The sequence below is a fragment of the Mustelus asterias genome, chromosome 14 (genome assembly GCF_964213995.1).
Source record: "Mustelus asterias chromosome 14, sMusAst1.hap1.1, whole genome shotgun sequence".
NCBI classification, from domain to species: Eukaryota; Metazoa; Chordata; class Chondrichthyes; order Carcharhiniformes; family Triakidae; genus Mustelus; species Mustelus asterias.
The window spans coordinates 27,744,867-27,763,905 of record NC_135814.1 but is presented as its reverse complement, the minus strand read 5'-3'; the positions used below and the strand labels follow the sequence as shown (position 1 = coordinate 27,763,905).

The window sequence follows — 19,039 nt, the reverse complement described above, 5'->3', positions numbered from 1 at the left end:
AACAGTAACATATCTACAGACTCATAGTGCTGGCCAAACCATGGCTCAGCACTCCTGGTGGTAACCAACAATGGTTCACCACACTGCATTTACCCTTTGCCAATACCCTGGACTTATCTACATTCCGGCCTCCATTAGCCCCTCATCTTTGGGGAATGCTTGTAGTTTCAGCATTCGCCACCACTCAAACCTAGCGCTGCTGGGCTACACAGCTGCCAGCCATTTGGAAGTCATGCCCTTACCCCACTAACACCCTACTGGCATAAAATGGCTGTTGAGCAGGTGGCCTTTTTCCCCTGCCAGGCTGCCGACCGACATTTTAATCTGGGTAGTGGGAAGAGCTGGGGACAGGGAGGGGGGGTGGAAGACGGTGGGGGAAACAATACCTCATAACATCAAGTCCCTGATGTCCAAGTGTTGGGGGGTAGTGTGACTCCTATAGTGTTGGTGGAGCACCCCTGTTCCTCAGTACTTATTATTATAAATTGTTTATCAATTTCCTTTCTTCGATGGTGAACCACCCTGAAGAATGATAAACAGAACATCAAGTAATTCAAAATGAAGGGGCCTAAAGCTTCTTTTAGACACCCACAGAGGACACCAGAAAATGCCCTCTCAACAATTAGCTTGGTCATATTAATCAGAGAGCAGTGGGTGCTGCATGAATCGTATCTTAATATGGACCTGAGGACAGCTAAAAATCAATACTCCACTATTACACTACTGGGGATTAAATACCTCCTTAACTCCTGGGAATTGGATAGAGCATTAAAACAAAACCAACAGATGACCTACCTTTAACTTAATGGGTTCAGCTACAAATACCAACTGAGTCAGCCACTCAGTGATAGTGATATAAGATAGCAATACAGAAAATTGTAGCAAATGTGCACAGAGAACCATTTTTATCCCTGTGTGACTGCCTATTAGTCTCAACACGGAATCTGAACTGGTCATTGCAAAACCTCATAGACATTTCGAAAGGTAGAACCTAGCTGACATTTGCTGAACCATTTTACAGAATGCTAAATCACTCAGAACAGAGATCTCAAAAAGAACTATCCCTTTCCCTGTATCATAGCAATTAAAAGAAAATCCAGTTCATTTTCTGATTTCATCGTCCAAAAATTAATCAGAAAAAAATCAAACTGCCTCTCACCATTCTTTTAATTATTTAAGTGATCTTAAACTTATGCATTCTAGCCACCAACCTTTTGACCAGTGAAAATTGTTTTATTTTTCAATTTACCTTCAGAAAATTGCCACACTTCCACCAGATCTCATCAAAACTTTTTGCCATCAAAAATTCATCGTGGGAAGGGAGGATGGCAGATTTTCACATTTACTTTTTAATACATTCCAGAGAGAATAGAGAATGGCCCAACCATCCTGCCTATCCAATTCTGTTCAGAATAATATCGAACGACAATTCAGCATTTCCATTTTCGCACGTTCGAAGCAGAGCTCTAATTAATGGCGATGCAGACAGTGGTGTTATGTTATAGAATCATATCCATTGGGAAGTGCACTGAGACTAACACTTATTTCACAGAAGGTACTTAAAAATACTCAGAGGAGACCATCACTCATTCTGCCAAGCTTGGATTTGGGCTCAAGGCACATTACAAGGACTACTCAAAAACAGCGGAGAGCTGCAGAAATGAACGTCTACAGCATACAGAACAAGCAGGAAAAAAATATTTTCAAATGCAATGGCTTACCTGTTGGTTGCCTTAGTTTATGGTAGACATGTAGAACTTTGCCATTCTCTATTTTTGCCAGTGGTTCGATGTCCGTGCCGTTGAATCTGTTTATCTTAGTGATACTTAATTTGTATTTAGCAGTGTAATTATCCAAGTTGATGGCGTAGATGAAGTTTTCAAACACTGCCAAACTGTAAAGATGTCTAACCTGCAAATGAACAATAGCTTGATATTGCCATCTGCTAAATTATCACTGCATAATTTCCAAGACAACAAATCAGGCAACTTCCAGATTAATGACATATATTTTATAGATATAATCATCACCACAAGCAAGAATTCATTTGCCAGTTGCATTTGGAAAGCTGAAGTCTATCACTCATCCACATTGTTCCATCATTCTAATACAAATTATTTCTATGCCATCTCTCAAACTTTTTATTCTACTACCTGGATACTTCAAATAAAGCAAAAACAATCTTCACTTAAGTATAGTTTGTAGACCTCGTAAAGTTTAAAATTGATGACAGCATTAAGGATATATTAAACAGACTCATGTTATCATTTTTCAATAGATGATTCAGAGATTCCTGTTCAACTCTTAAAATTCCTCCTGAAATCCCATTGTGCCTGCAGGAACACACTCCACAGCCTACAAACTGAACCCCATGTTTGACTGCAAACATGACCAACCTAAATCTGGTAACTGACCCAAGTGGCGAAGTCCCAAGTTTTCAACTTTCCACAGCAAACCTGGGCAATCCTTAACCACTCGAGGATGGGTCTAGGAAGACATGTCCATAAATAGAAGAATAGAATAGAATGGATAGAATCTCTACAGTACAGAAGGAGGCCATTTGGTCCATCGAGCCAGCACCGACAACAATCCCACCCTATCCCTATAACCCCACATATTTACCCTGCTAATCCCCCTGAAAGTAGGGTTAATTTAGCATGGCCAATCAACCTAACCCGCACATCTTTGGACTGTGGGAAGAAACTGGAGCAGTTTGAGGAAACCCACGCAGACACGGGAGAACGTGCAATCACCGCACAGATAAGTCGGGAATCAAACCTGGAGCTGTGAGGCAGCAGCGCTAACCACTGTGCTCCCATGCTGCCCCATGGAACATGAAGAACAGCTCCAGTTGTGAATGTGGCCACCCAGTCAGAAGACCGGCGGTATACTGAACTTCTGTCCTTAAGAGGTCTTTTTCTCATAGCTTGACAGCCATTCACATTGCGTCAGCTAAAGCCATTGAATGGATTGTCAACCTCAACATCAAACTATCAAACCCAGCCATACAAATAAAAAAATACCTTATGATTCCATTTTGAAAGAATGATACGATTGATCATTGGAGTGACCCATGAAAATTGGAGAAACCAAAATTCGTTCTGGTATATTAAGGGGTCTGAAGGATAAAGAGGTAACTTTTTTTACAAAGTCAGAACGTTTTCTCAGAAATTGAGAATTTACTACTAATTTATTTTTAGCAGCAATTAAAAGTGTAGATTCACCATTGCTGTTTGGTAAATGTAATCAAATGGAACATGAGTTGAAGTTAGGGTCATAACACTCAGGAGCCTGTGCTGGGGATTCAATGTTTTACAATTTACATGAAGGGCACAGAGGAGGGGTGCGAAAACATGGATATATAAGTTGAGTGGGTGGACATCTGGCAGATGGAGTAAAATGTGGTGAAATGTAAAATTGTTCACTCCAGCAGGAAGAATAAAAAAGCAGAGTATACTTAAACAGACAGCAGAATGCTGAGGTGCAGAGAGAGTTAGGTATCCTCATGCATGAGTCCAAGAAGTTAGTATACAGGTACAGCATGGAATCAAGAAGAGTAATATAATGCTATCCTTTATTATGAGGAGAGGAATTGAACATAAAAGTTATGATGTTACGCTTCAGTTATGCAGGAATTAGTGAGACTGCATCTCAAATAATGTGTGCAGCAGTTGTGAATCAATGTTTTTTTTGCTGTTGAGGATAGATTGGTGGTAAATTCTCAATTTCTGAGACAATGTTCTGACTTTGTGTAAAAAAAAAATCTCTTTATACTGCAAACCCTTATTTAATGGAGGATGCAAATGCACTGGAGGCAGTTGAAAGGTGATTTTGAGTGGTACCTGGAATGAGCAGGTTGTTTTATGAAGATGGGGCGGGCAGACTGGCTTGATTCCATTGGAGTTTAGAACAGTGAGGGGTGACTTGATTAAAGTATGTAAGATCCTGAACGGTATTAACAATGTACACATGGAAAAGATGTCTCCTCTTGTGGGTGAGTCCAGAATTAAGGGGGCACTGTTTTAAAAATAGGGGTCACCCTTATAGGATAGAGATGAAGAGAATTTTTTTCCTCTCAGAGGGTTGTGTGACTTTGGAACTCTCCACCTCAGACGATGATGGAGGATATCTTTAAGGCAGAGGTAGATAGATTACTGCTCAGCAAGGGAATCAAAGGTTATCATGGGTATGTAGAATTTGAAACAGAAACAGATCTTGCTGAATGGCAGAGCAGGCTCGAGGGTTCATATGTTCAGTACCAATTATCTGATTGATGTAAAGAAACTATCCTAAAAATTGCCTTAAATATATCTTCAAAATTGAGTTTCAGGAATGAACCTGAGTTCTGGGAAATAGAGAGAATTAAAATAAAAGCTCCAAGGTATTTGTATGAAACACAGCATTTCTTTACAAGAACTAAAAGCTCACATCAGACATAATTGCCGAAGCTCTCTCACCTCGCCCCTCCAGAATTGGATAGGGCGAGCGTCCGACAACGGGAATCTCTGTTGATCTCGGGCGGGAATTTCCGGTCTTGCTCGAGAGAGGCCGCAAAATCCCGCCCAGTGTCCCAGAAATTAGATCACTCAGCCAACTTTGTATCCATGCTGCCCCTGTCCCTTTCATTTCATGAGCTTCAACTCAGCTGGAAGTCTCTTGTGATCAAAATCATGAGGGTTTGGATACAGTAGAGAAACTCATCCCATTGACAGATTGGTTGAGAACCAAAGTTCAGTGATTTTAGGTGAGTAGCACAAGAAGCAAGAGCAAGAGGAAAAAGTCTTCTGCGCCGAGGGGTTAGGATCTGGAATTCACTGCCTGCAGTTATGGTGGAAGCAGGTTCAATTACAGCTTGCAAAAGGGAATCAGTTCATTATCTGAGGAGAAAAATTTGGAGGGCGATGGGGAACAGAGAAGGGAATGGGACTAGCTGAATAGTTCTTACAGGGAGATGGCTGACACACGACAAGCAGAACGTCTCCCTTCAGTGCTCTAACCATTCTAATATTCCATTCTATGCTACGCTTTATTGAATGCTTTTCAGAACTCCATTCACACCATATTAACCAAATCATCCTCTTCAACTGCTTCTGTTGTCTCATCAAAAAATCAAATCAAATTAGATAAACACAATGGTCCAAGTGACTGTTAATTTTTTCCCGGATTATCATTTTTAAAAGCTTTTCCACCACCAAGGTTAAACTAACTGGCCTGGAGTTGCTGGTTTTATCATTCCATCCTTTTTTGAACCAGGGTAGAATTCTCCAATGCTCTGGCAACACCTCCATAGCAAAGGAAGATTGGGAGGTGATGACTGATATCTTCACAGTATCAATCCTTACTTGCCTCAGAATCCTTGAGTGCACCACATCCAGTTCTAGTGATTTATGAACTTTATGAACTGCCAGTCTTTCTAAATCCTCTTCTTGACTCCTGCTTCTATTTTCTATGTTTCTATTCTTGGGGAGAATGGGATCAAGGAATATGAGGGGGAAGGTGGGATCAGGATATTGCATTTGATGATCAGCCATGATCAAAATGAATGACGGAGCAGGCTCGAAGGGCTGAATGGCCTACTTCTGCTTCTAGTTTTGATGTTTATCAATGTTTGGCCTATCCAGAATCACAACTACCTCCTTTTTTGCTGTGTCTTTGGCAGCATTTTAGTCCTTGGCAAAGACAAATGCAAAATACTAATTTAATTCCTGAAAATCTGTTCATAGGACTTCAATATCTGCCATCTCTATGTTGCTAATATCCATATGTACCACAACATCTGGCTCACATCCTTTGAACAATGTTTTTAAATTACAGTTCTTCCACTAAATTGCTTCTTGTCAAAATTAAAGTTGTGTTTTGATGGTCACAGACATGAAACATTGAATCTGTTTTTATCTCTACAGATGCTGCATGACTTGCTGAGTATTTCTGGCATTTTCTGTTGTTTTATATCAAAGTTTTGTCTTCTCTCTTCACAGGGTTTAGTTTTGTCATTAAAGTTCAAGTAATCTTGTTCTAATGTGTTTTAAAATGTTTATTCAGGCAGGGCCAATAAACATTCTAGTTGTTCAACAGCACTGAATTAGGAGAAGATCAATGTTTTAAATATTTACAGCTAAGTTCCACATCGAGGAGAACCTTATAAAAAATGTCATCAACAGATCCATTCTTCTGGTCTAGAAATCATCGCCTCTTACTTTGACCTTGAGTTGTGTCACTTTTGAGCTTTTGCACTTTCAGAAGCTATCAGCTCGAATGTCTCGCAAACTACCTTCGACAACTTGTTCTCAGATCACTCAGGGCTGGAGTAGACTGTATTGCCACTAAAACAGATTTTCTTGAGCATTTCAGTGATCAAGTGATGAGATATTGCTTTAAGTCCTATAAAGCTGTTTCTGCTTTCTCAGTCTTTCCCCTGTCACTTTTCTGACTTCAACTGGGGTAATATTTTTGCTGTCCCACAAACAGCTGTATCTATTACAGCTACAGTAAACAGAAAATCTACTGAGCTGAGGGACAAAGTTCATAGGCTTCAAGCAAAATTAGAGGTTGAAAAAAATATATACTCTGAAAATATAGCCGTTCCACTGGAATCGTGTACACTGTGGAGATCTACCACTGACCCAGCCAAAGTCCTCAAAAATGCAGGCGGACTCAAGCCACCCTGCTGGGCCCTCTTGCTTCTGACAAATACCTCCCTTTGTTGAGGGATATTTGATTATTTTTTTAAATGTTCCTTTCCCTGAACTTAGTATCTCTACATGTTTTAACAAGTTAAGCAACATCTGTATACCAGTGCTACACTACATCCCAGCGTATATTAAGCTTCATTCAAACTGTATAGAAGTGGGACATTGAATTCAGGTGACAAGAGACAAGGCAGCTCTGTCACACTTCCAGACAGAATATGGATGGTTCAGTAGAGTCCCCGTCAGGCTTAGACGTGGCAATAGATTGTATGACAACCCGAGGAGAAAAGAATCACAAAAAAGGGGCAATTAATGCAGAGAGCAATGCTAAGGGGAATTGACTGCAGTGCCACAGGAAATTCTTATTAGAAGGGAGAAGACAGTAAAGCATCACACTGGCCTGATGCCAGGCTATAAAACAGATTCCAAGCCCTCACTTGCCAGCAGCAGGACTGACTTGGCAATTTTACATTGGCAGCCTCCAAAACAAGTCAATTTTATCGGGCCATCCTTCCAGAAAGGTCACCTAGTGAGTTTTTTATGCAGCCAACAAAATCTGAGGACCAACAGCACTGAAGCCTCAGCATCACCACTCGGAAAAGTGGGTGCTGCTGAAGCAGTTGGGTGTTCTGGAGAGCACCACAATATGGAACAATTAAAATTTGAGGTTTCAATGGCAAAGGGTGTCCACAGGACAGAGAGGAGACACTTTCCAAAGGATTGTCAGGTGGAAAGGTCACCTTTCTGGCCCAGGGTTACTTTTTTGCTCCATGGAGTTTCAGGATCCATTGCCCCCCTGCCCTGATGCAGCGAGGTCACCTCCATGAATCTGGCTGCCGCCCTAGGAGATGAAGGGTTGGGGAACCCAACCATTAGGAAAGATACTGGTGGCCCCAAAGACTTGCCCCCAATTCTGCAAGTAGGCTGCCTGCCATCACAAAACAGACAGCCAATCCGTCTGCAACCAGCTGCTGGAAAACCTTCCCGGCGGCAAGACAATGATGATGCAATCAAATTCCGGGGGTGACTTTCAGATGGGAATTGCATGGATACCTGAGAAGAATAAATTTGCCAGACACAGGGCAAAAAACAGGGCAGTGGGTCAAATCAGTCGTTCAAAGAATCAGTGAGGAGATGGTGGACAAAACAACCTCCTTCACTGATGTCAGGTTCATCCCTGTTTCATCCTTGGAAGCTTTCTCACATCTCTTCTGTACACTCGCCCACATCCTTCCAAACATGTGGGACCCAAAAAGTGAACACAGTGGTCCTGATTTTACCGGCACGGCCGCTCGAGGCTCGTAAGATCACACCCGAGGCCAACAGGGAATGCTGCCCTGCAAGCCTCGCTCATCCCGATTTTGGGGCAGCTGTGCCGGTAATATCAGAGTCAGTACGTCAGCTGGGGCTGAACTAATATTTTATGTAGGTATTTGATAACTCCTTGGTTTTTGTATTCTGTGAAAAGGGGTTTCCCATCTGTACACCAAGTGCGATGGCGGGTGTGAAATTTGATGCTTTTCCTGCAGGCCTTAATGATGGGTTTTAACGTCATAAATTCTGCTACCTGCCTTATTAATTATGCATACAAGGGAAAAACGTCAGATTGCGGGCAAAAGACCCCTGATTTACCCTGCCGACTGCAAGCCCACTGGTTTCTCATTCCAGGAGCCATGTTTAAAGAACAGCCACGCAGAGCTGTCCAGAACTGTCTAGAACAGCTCAGGACTGCTCAACTGAAGACATGGCCCTGAAAGACAAGAAAACACAATTCCCAAGTTCAGTAGCACCTCCCTTGGACACTATGGACTCAATGCACCCCTTTAATATTGTACCATTTAACTTGTATTGTCTCTCTTCACTCTTCAGCACTGAATTTTATCTGGCATTAGTCTGCCCTTTCCAGCAGCTGGTCTAAGTCCTCATCTTGAAGTTTGTTCCTATCTTTCTCTGTTCCCTGTATGTCATGAGCAAATTTCAAATTGAGCTCAAGTCATCAGTGTATATAAAGATCAGCAGGGATCATGACAACACCACTATAAACTTACGTCCAGTCCAAAAAATAGCCATTCAGAACTCCCCTCATTCTACCTTTTCACTACTTACATTGTATCCATGCGCTATTCTCTCTTTTATCCCATGAGGTTCAATTTTGCTGACACGCCTATTATGTGGTACCTCAGCAAATGCCCTTTGAAAGTACGTGCACACAACCTCAACTTCACGGCTCTGATTCACCCTCTCTGTTAGTTTATCAAAGGTTCAATCAAGTGAGCCAAACGTGATTTGCCCTGAACAGACTCTGCTGCCTTATTTATCAGTCCATACTTGCTGAAGTTGCTGTTAACTTTCTTTCAGATCATTGTTTCCAAAACCTACTCCACTATAGGCATGAGATTATCTGGTCCGTATTGGCAGATCAATCTGCACAAAATATTATAATTTCAACTATGGCCAATGTAACAAAATAAATGTAATAATTTAAGTAGTTGCTGTTTTGATCAAACTTTAAATCAAAACTCTGGCAGGCTGCAGTCCTGATATAAATCTGGCAGATTCAATGTGATCAACATTCAAGAAGACCAATGTCTCCCTGGAAGGCAGTCTTGATTTACATTGGGGTTGTCACCCATTTCACTTGACTCTTGCTTTGGAAACAGGCAACACAAACACTCCATTGACACAACTAACAACGCTAATTGAGTTCATGCCAAATTCAGAATGGTGCTGACACATATCAATTTGCGAGGAACATAAATGCAAGTTTGTGCTATAGACTGGCAAACACCAGGAACTGGAGTAAGGGCATCTGAATAGGCCACACTTAGGCCTTCCACTCTCATTAGACAACAGAAGGCAAAATGCTTTACAAGTGAAGGGAGGATCACATTCTAGTGGAAATCTATTGAAATATATTTGAACAGAATGAAAAGAATGAAAATGGGTGAGGAAAAACATACTAAAATGGCAGAGAAGTAAAGAAAATTTGTCATCAAACAAGTGACCTCACATCAAATCACATTTCGTCGACAAACTGCAAAACCTTGTGCTTACGGAGTACATCATACTAATTGCAAAGAATTTTAGGCTGCTAAACTATTCTTTGAATGTGGATGCTGGGTGAAGGACATGCAGTGTTTCTGATATTAAATCCATTTGTTGAAGTGTGGAAGTAGATACATGAACTCAGCTAAATTCTAAATACTATAGGGCTGGAGTTTGAGCCCTCATTTGTGGGGGGTGGGGTGTTGACTTGACTCTATCCCCCACCCAGATAATTTTCTCGGAGGGTCAGCCTGGTTACCCACCCACAGACAACAAGTTGTCAATAAAGCTAATTAGGGACCAGTTCAGGCCAGTTGAAGGAGGCTGACTGGGATTTTCCAGTCAGCTTCCAGGTTCCCAAAGGCAGGCCGGGGCCAGTTTGGCTGGTTGGAGGGGCCTTTAAGTTGGTGGGAAGGGGAGGGGAGGGGGTGGGTTGGAGACTCACGCAGGCTCAGAAGCTGTCATTCCATGCTTAGGTGCAACAGCAGCCACGGCATAGAGGGACTCACCCCCACCTCAGTGGTGTTTTGGCTGAAAATGCAATTTTTTATTGAAACTTTGAGAAAGTTGGAGAGGGCACATCCATTTTGGAAACCTTCTGGCTGCTATTCCATCCTGCTGCTCCATTCATGTTGGAACGTCTCAGGTTGACTTTCTAACTTTGAGAGTTTGCCCGTTTTCCTTAATTGCATGGTGAGCCTGTCATCCGCCCATTCATTAGCCAGTCTGGGAACAATCACTGTTTCCCACAGAGTATAGACCGCTGTGCCCAATGGCAGAAACCGGCAGGGAAAATCCAGTCCATACATTGTCCAAAGAGAGATAAGTAAGTACTAAATAGAGGTAATCTGATCAGTGATCACTAACTATGGGCGGGATCTTGTGCTGGGGATTGGGGTTTCAGCCACCCACTGGAGAACTGCCAAGACTTCCAGGTCACCACTTTCCGGGAAGGCCCACTGATAGAATGTGTCAATCATGCAGTTGACAGGCCAGTGACGCACCTTGTCCCAGGGTAAGGACGCCAGGAACTGAAGTTCTGCTTAACTTGAATTGACTGGCAGCTCTTTCAAACGGTTATGCCACTGGGGAGGTCGTGGCTCTTACCAGAACAACAAGAACTTGAAGTCCAGGATGCAAGCTGGAGGTGAGTGATGGCAGGAGGGTGTTCATAGGATGGGAGGCATGGGGAGAGGGTGTAGGGGAGTTGGCAGACAGGGCAGGGGAATCTCAGCACTCCCGCTTACGCATGATGGGTCCCTGAACGAGAACCTCCCTATTGTTTGCGTGTCACACATGCCACATGCAAGCCTCCTGCTCGCAGTTGGGTTAACACCAGTCTTTCTGGCATTGCCCACTTAAGGGCCTCAATTGGCAGCAAGACAGCAAGGCCATCCACAGGTCTTCCTGCCTCAGACTTCATCAGGGTTCAAGTAGAAAGATGGCAGTGTCCCCACCTGTCACCCTCCTGCCTAATTAAATGTCCCCTGCCACCAAACTCACCGTTGGGGTTGGCCCCTAAATGCACAAGACAAGATACTACCCAACATTTCTTAGTACAAAGATCAATTTTTGGTTTTCGCAATCATATTATTTTTCCTTTATTTAATAAGGTAATAGGTACTCACATCACGTCCATGAATAATTGTGTGTCTGTTTTTTCCTTCGTAATCCACCACTTCAATATAATTGAGATAAACATCTGCCCAGTAGACCAATTTGGTTACCAAATCAAGTGTGATGGCATATGGTTGTTCTATGTTATTGTCCACAATCCTGAATCTGCTTTGACCATCCATGTCACATCTTTCAATCTTGGCAATGTCCCCATAGTCAGTGAAGAACAGTTTTCTGCCAAAAAAGTAACAACCATTAATGAAGTATTAAAATTTGTGCAGCCAATACAATCCCAAAATCACATTTCTTACTGTGTACATCTACTGTTATCTTGGCCAGCAAAGTCATTGAAATTACGCATTGCAAATTGTGTTGTAATCTTAGTTTGAATTGTACACATAGGTTAATTTATTAACTAGCTCACTGATACTCACTACTAGAATCATAGAATCCCTACAGTGCAGAAAGAGGCTATTCAGCCCATCAAGTCTGCAGCAACTCTCTGACATGGCAGTCTTAACCAGGCCCACCCCCTGCCCTATCCTATATTTCCTCTGCTAATCCTCCTAACCTACACATCTTTGGACTGTAGGAGGAAATCAGAGCACCCGGAGGAAACCCATGCAGACATGGGGAGAACGTGCACACTCCTCACAGACAGTCATCCGAAGCTGGGAATTGAACCCGAGTCCCTGGCGCTGTGAGGCAGCAGTGCCAAACACTGAGCCACCGTGCATACCCCGATCAACTTCATGACTGCAAGATGCTCAAAAGCAAAGTTTCACTTCCTCAACGTGAAGTTCAACTAACCCACCCGAGTTGAGGGAATATTTGGATAGTAATTTTACTCCATAGTGTTGTACTCCATAGAATCCATACAGTGCAGAAGGAGGCCATTCAGCACATCGAGTCTGTACCGACCACAATCCCACTCAAGCCCTATCCCCATAACCCCATGCATTTACCCAGCTTATACCCATGACACTAAAGGCCAATCCACCTAACCCGCACATCTTTGGACTGTGGGAGGAAACCGGAGCACCCGGAGGAAACCCACGCAGACACGGGGAGAATGTGCAAACTCCACACAGACATTGTTGCTTGCAATTGCTGCGAGAAACCTAACGAAACAGGCGGCAAGGACAATAGCATGGAAAAGCATTTCTTTTCAACATGCACACTCTCATTAGAGGTTCACTTTCAAATGTCACAAATCAAAAATGTTACAAATCTTTACTTTTGTTGAAGAATGTAAAAGTGTGATGAGAAAGCTTAAATTCAATGCAATTATTTATTCTTTAAAAAAGTTAATTTTACTCCAATTCATTCCACACCCTCTATTCAAGCCAAAAATAAAAGAGGTTTTGATGTTGCTACTCAAAGACTTCCACTCAGCTTAATTTGCATGATTATTTTCCCAAGCTGTAGTGGCCACTAACCATTGAGTAAGATAGGCAGGACAAAGTTCAGGTCAAAGCAGTCGCCTAGCATTGCTGCAGGGAAATAGTTATTTCAGCTTTACGATCTAAACTGAAGGGAATATAGTCCACCAGTAAGGAAACTGGGTCATATTGAATTTTTCCATTTGTGAGAATAGGCCAGGGAATATTCAAAACTATATAATGAATTATGCTCCCTTTCCAAGTTCGTGGCAAATAATATGATTTACAGACTATAGTTTTTTTCTCTCCTCTATTGTGCTGGTATTCATTAACTTTAGCCAGGTAATCTTGCACAAACTGCCATACTGACATGTAAGAGATTGGTGCAAACTTTTTTTTTCCCCAATATGTATTTTCAGTTTACCTTCACTGTTGGGGGCAAAGGAAAGATACTATTCTTTCAAGCTTGTGCGTGATTAATTATTAATTTTTAATGTTTTATTAGGAAACACAGCACACCAGGGAGAAGGAAGCAATGCTGTCACTGATTCTTATAGTTACATTGAACTGATATTAGTTTGATTTCTGTTGAATTGCTATATACATCTTTATTGCTGTTTCGGTCTCAACCACAGCAATAAAAGTAAATTTGTGTCACATACATGTAAAAATATCACTCAGAACCAGAAGATTTAATTACGTATACAGTAAATCTCTTAACCATGAAGCCTTTTTCACCTCAAAAACGACGCACAACACAATAAAGGGCAACATTTGATTAGCATCATTAGTGTTGTCAGTAACAATGTTACAAAGTGCCCTCACATAAAATATGGGTCTTATTTAGTAGCATGATGTACAGGCCTAATTAATCATCTAATTAACACTAATGTACTCATTTGAATGTGTATCTACACACTGGAATTAATGCAGTACACTGATGAAGTAAGGGCCACTTAGGGCACAAGCTGAGAGCTGCCATTTTCTTCCAGGTTTGTGACTAACTGAAAAATAAAGACCTTTGAAAACAATGATCCCAAATGTTTTGCTTAATTTTCTGCTTTTAATGATTTTGAGTCAGGAGAGGTTCAATGCCACTTTTTCTGAGGTGGGAGAAGACCTGAATATTGAAGCGTACATGACATTAAGGAAGCACGGGCAGCCAGGAGAAGGTGGGGGTGGGTGGCTCTCTTAATTAATGATGGTATTAGCACATTAGAGAGGAAAGACCCAAGTTCAGGAAACCGGGACGTAGAAGCAGTTTGGGTGAAGATGAGACTTGCTAAAGGTGAGAAGTCATTTGTGTGTGTGGTATACAGGCCCGCTAACCGTACTCACGTTGGAGAACAAAGTATAAAGGAAGAAATAATGGGAGTTTGTTAGGAAGGTATGATGGTAATCATGGAGAATTTTAATCGACATACAGACTGGTGAAATCAGATGAGCAAAGATAGCCTAAATGAGTGGTTCATAGAATTCTTTCAGGATAGTTTCTTAGAAGAGCATATTTTGGAGCCAGTCAGAGAACATGCAATACGGGATGTGGTATTGTGCAATGAAATAGGATTAATTAATGACCTCACAGGGAAGGAGCCCTGAGGTAGCAGTAATTATAATACGATTGAATTTTACATTCGGTTTGAAGAGAAGAGTGGGTCCAAGACTAGTATTTAAAACTTAAATGAGAGCAATTAAGAGGGCATGAAAGCACAGCTAGCTAAGTGAACTGCTAAATTAGGTCAACAGATATGTCAATAGATATGCAGTGTCAGACACTTAAAAGGATATTTCAGAATACACAGAATAGATACATTCCAACAAGAAAGAAAAATGCTCGATGTGGGAGGACCCACCATCTGTGGTTAACGAAAAAGTTAAAGGCAGTATCAAACTTAAAGAAAAGCGGAGAATTATGCAAATTGGTGGCCAATCAGAAGAATAGACAAAATATTTTAAAAAACAAAGAATGTTGATAAGATTAATGAGGAGGGAAAAATAGAGTATGAGATAAAGCCAGCTAAAAACATAACAATGGAAAGTAAGAGTTTCTATAGATACTTTAAAAAATGTTAACAAATTGAGCACTGGCTCAATAGAAGATAAATCGAGAAAATTAATAATGGAAAATAAGGAGCTGGCAGATGAATCGAATGGGCACTTTGCATCAATCTTCATTATAGAGGATTTTGTTTTTATTCATTTGTGGGACATGGGCATCACTGGTTGGCCAGCATTTATTGCCCATCCCTCGTTGCCCTAGAACTGAGTGGCTTGCTAGGCCATTTCAGTGGGCAGTTGAGAGTCAGCCACATTGCTGTGGCTCCGGAGCCACATGTAGGCCAGACCAGGTAAGGGCGGCAGATTTCCTTCCAGAAAAGACATTAGTGAACCAGATGGGCTTTTCCGACAATCGACAATGGTTTCATGCTTATCAGTGGATTCATTTTACTGAATTCAAATTCCACCATCTGCCATGGTGGGATTCAAATCCAGGTCCCCAGAACATGTGCTGAATTTCTGGATTAATAGCCCAGCCATAATGTCACAAGGCCTCCCCATAAGGATATAAGATATAGCTGAAAATCAGGAACTGGAAGGGAGGAACAAAAGAAAATTACAGTCACTAGCGAAGTGGTATTGAGTAAATTGTTGGAGTTATGGGTTGACACATCCCCTGGACCTTATGGACTTCATCCTGGGATCTTAGAAGAACTGGCAGCGAGATAGTTGATGTGTTCATTTTAATTTTCCAAAGTTTCCTGGATTCGGGGAAGATGCCATTAGTTTAGAAAGTCGCAAATATAACTCCTTTATTCAAAAAGGGAGGGAGACAGAAAGCAGGAAACTACAGGTCAGTTAGCTTAACATCTGTCAGAGGGAAAATGTCATTATTAAAGGCATTATAAGTTTAAAGTTTATTTATTAGTGTCACAAGTAGGCTTACATTAACATTGCAATGAAGTTACTGTGAAAGTCCCCTCGTCGCCACACCCTGGCATCTGTTTGAGCACACTGAGGAAGAATTTAGCATGGCAAATGCACTTAACCAACACGTCTTTTGAAATGTGGGAGGAAACCGGAGCACCCGGAGAAAACCCACGCAGACAAGGGGAGAACGTGCAGACTCCGCACAGGCAGTAACCCAAGCCCGGAATCAAATCTGGATCTCTGGCACTCTGAGGCAGCAGTGCTAACCACTGTGTCACCATACCACCCCAGAGTACTTAGATAAATTCAAGGTAATCAGGCAGAGTCAACATGGTTTCGTGAGAGGGGAAATCGTGTTTAAATAACTTATTGGTGTTCTTGAAGAAGTAATATCTGTGGTGGATAAAGGAGAAGTGATCATGTACTTAGATTTCCAGTAGGCATTTGATAAGGTGCCGCATCAATGGTTAATGTGGAAAATGAAAGTTTATAGTACAGGACAGGTTTTCCCTAACAGTTCAAACCACACAACCCTGAGTGATCTCCTGAGTGCATAGGGAACCCCAGACATTCTCATAATGTTGACGCCCTTTTTTTGTGGTGAAATAGGTTCGAACACAATCAAATATGAACAATTATTTTCCAGTTATATCTATGAATATATTAGGAATGATGAAGTCACAAATACATTGGCAAGCTACTTGGCCCCCTCACATTAATCCCTGGTCAAGCCACCCTCCCACGGCCCCTTAACATTAACCCCTGGAAGTAGTACCCACTTTAGGAGAGGATAATCTAAAAGGTTCTCTTATTTAAAAAAATGTTACCTTTTGTCATTTTTAATGGGAGGAATGACGCTGGAAAGCTGATACTCATATCGGATGGACACACATGTTCCCCTCACACTCTCCCCTCCTCACACATGTACCTCCCTCTCACTCTCAGCCCCCACTTAAAACCTCAACCCCCCAACTCACAGAATTCTCCCCCTCACCTCACAGACATTTACTCTCATCTTTCACACACACATCCCCTCATCCATGCTCTACCATCTCTTTCATACACACTCACCCTTCTTTTTTTCGCTCCAAGGCCTGCTTGGCCCCACCTCCCCTTGCTTCGAAGCCCACACTGGATGGCCCTCCACTCCAAGGCCCACTTGGCCCCAACCCTCCTGTTCTGAGATCTGCATTGGACGGCCTGCCATTCTGATGCCCACACTGAATGGCCCTCTGCTCCATGGCCCGGGCTGGACGGGCCCCTGCTCTGAGGCTCACTCTGGCGCCACCCCTCCCTGTCAGGCTCCAGCGACCCCATTTTCTGGCACCCCCCACCCAACCATGCTCCAGCACGTGCCCTGAATTCCATTCTGAGGACCTCTCTCCCCATCACTTCGCTCTCCATGCTTGTCCAATCAGAGGCTGGCATCTCCAGGAGCCTTGGTTAGATAAGCAGACCTGCAACATTTTTCAAATGCCCCTGTCGTGCCATGGACACTCTGGGAGGCTCCCACAGACCCCATAGATTCTGCAGTCCCCAGTTTGAGAACCCCTCCTATAGGGATATATTGGGTAACATACTGACATGGAAATAGAAGTTGGCTAGCTAATAGGAAACAGAGCAGGGATAAATAGATAACTTGCTGGTTGGCAAGTTGTAGTGAATGTTGTGCCACAGGGATCAGTGCTAGGACTTCGACATTTTGCAATTTATGTAAATAACTTGGATGAAGGGACTGTATGGTTGCTAAACCTGCTGATGATAAAAAGCAAGGTGGGAACACAAGTTGTGAAGAGGACATAAGGAGGCTAGAAAAAGATAGATATTTTCATTGAATGGGCAAAGATCAGGCAAATGAAGTATAATATAGGAAAATCTAAAATTGTCCATTTTGGCAGGAAGAATGTTGCAAAAGCATATTATCTAAATGGTGAACAATTTTGGACCTCTAAGATGCAGAGTGTGTCCTAGTGCATGGATGACAATTAGGCAAGCTCACAGAATGTTATCATTTATTTTGAGGAGAACTGAATACAAAGGTGGCGAGGTCATGCCTCAGTTTTCTGGAGCATTGGTGAGCCCACAACTGCAGTACTGTGCACAGAATTGGTCTTTTTTAAAGAAGGATGTAAGTGCATTGGAAGCAGTTTGGAGAAGGTTTGCTGAGCTAATATGTGGAATAAGAGGGTTTTCTCATGATGAAAGATTGGACAGGTTATGCCTGTATCTGCTGCAGTTCAGAGGAGTAAGAGGTGACTTGATTGAAACATATAAGACTCTGAGGGATTCTTCACTGCACGGATGTGGAGAGGGTGTTTCCTCTTGTAGGGGAACTTAGAGCTAAGGGTCCCTTTTTAAAAGTAAGGCGTCACCCATTTAAGACAGAAATGAAGAGATTTTTTTCTCTCAGTAGGTTGTGAGTCTTTGGAACTCTCTTCCGCTAAAGGCAATGGAAATAGAGTCTTTGAATATTTTTAAGGCAGATCTAGATGGATTCTTGATTAGCAAGGGGGTAAAAGATTATTGGGGATAGGCAGGAATGTGGAATTGAGGTTTTAATCAGATCAGCCATGATTTTACTGAATGGCACAGCAGGCTCATGAGACTGAGTGGCTCCCCCTGTTCCTATTTTGTATGATCTGGGGGGGGGGGGGGGGGGGGGGTGGGTGGGGGGCGCGATTCTCCCAAACTTATGCGCTAATTTATTAGCGCAGCGAGCCAGGAGATTTCAGCGGTTTGGATTAGCACTGGATCAGCAGTGGGCATCCAACCCCGAGCGTATCTGCCAGATTTCTGACGCTGTCAGCTTCGTGCCAGAAATAGGCATGGAGTTGCATTAGGTACGCGGGGGGGGGGATTTTAATACAATTGAAATATGATTAGCAGGCAAGGGACTGAAGTCTCAGGGACCCTAGTATCCCCGCCCCCCACCTCCCCCCCCCCCCCCCCCCCCACCCCTGCGCCAGAACGGTTCAATCCTGCGGGGTTTAAAATAGCTCCCCGCTGAAGTAAAGGGGGGGGGGGGGGACGGGACACTCGGGGCCCCCCAGAGGATCGGGAGCAGGGGTGTGCCCCCTGGACATTGGTACCTTCATAGTGCCAGCCTGTGTCCCCTGGCACTGCCTAAGGGGCAAGGTGCCAATGCCCAGGGAGCACCTTGGCACTGCCCAATGTCAAGGGAGTAGGGCCTATGTGTGGCAGGGCCTATGGGGGGGCAGGGCCTGATGGGGCAATTGGTGGGGGTGGGGAGTCCCGCTGCCACTCTGCAGAGAGATTGGAGGAGGAAGGAAGGAGGCTAGCGAATGGGACGGGCTGAGTGGGGTCAGCCTGCTGGGTGGGTTGGGACTGCGGAGAGGGGCAGTCGGGACCGCGTGGGGG

The 19,039-nt window shown here is 43.0% G+C and overlaps 1 protein-coding gene across 1 annotated transcript in view; it reads right to left on the bottom strand.

The window, feature by feature from the left end:
- The window catches only part of LOC144504127 (low-density lipoprotein receptor-related protein 1-like), a 1,391,705-nt gene that overhangs the window by 883,125 nt on the left and 489,541 nt on the right, over positions 1-19,039 (bottom strand). The window contains exons 9-10 of the mRNA XM_078229303.1: positions 11,363-11,585; positions 1,722-1,911 (exon numbers count right to left, since the gene is read on the bottom strand). Coding sequence (XP_078085429.1) covers positions 1,722-1,911; positions 11,363-11,585 — 413 coding nt within the window. The remainder of the gene's footprint in view (positions 1-1,721; positions 1,912-11,362; positions 11,586-19,039) is intronic.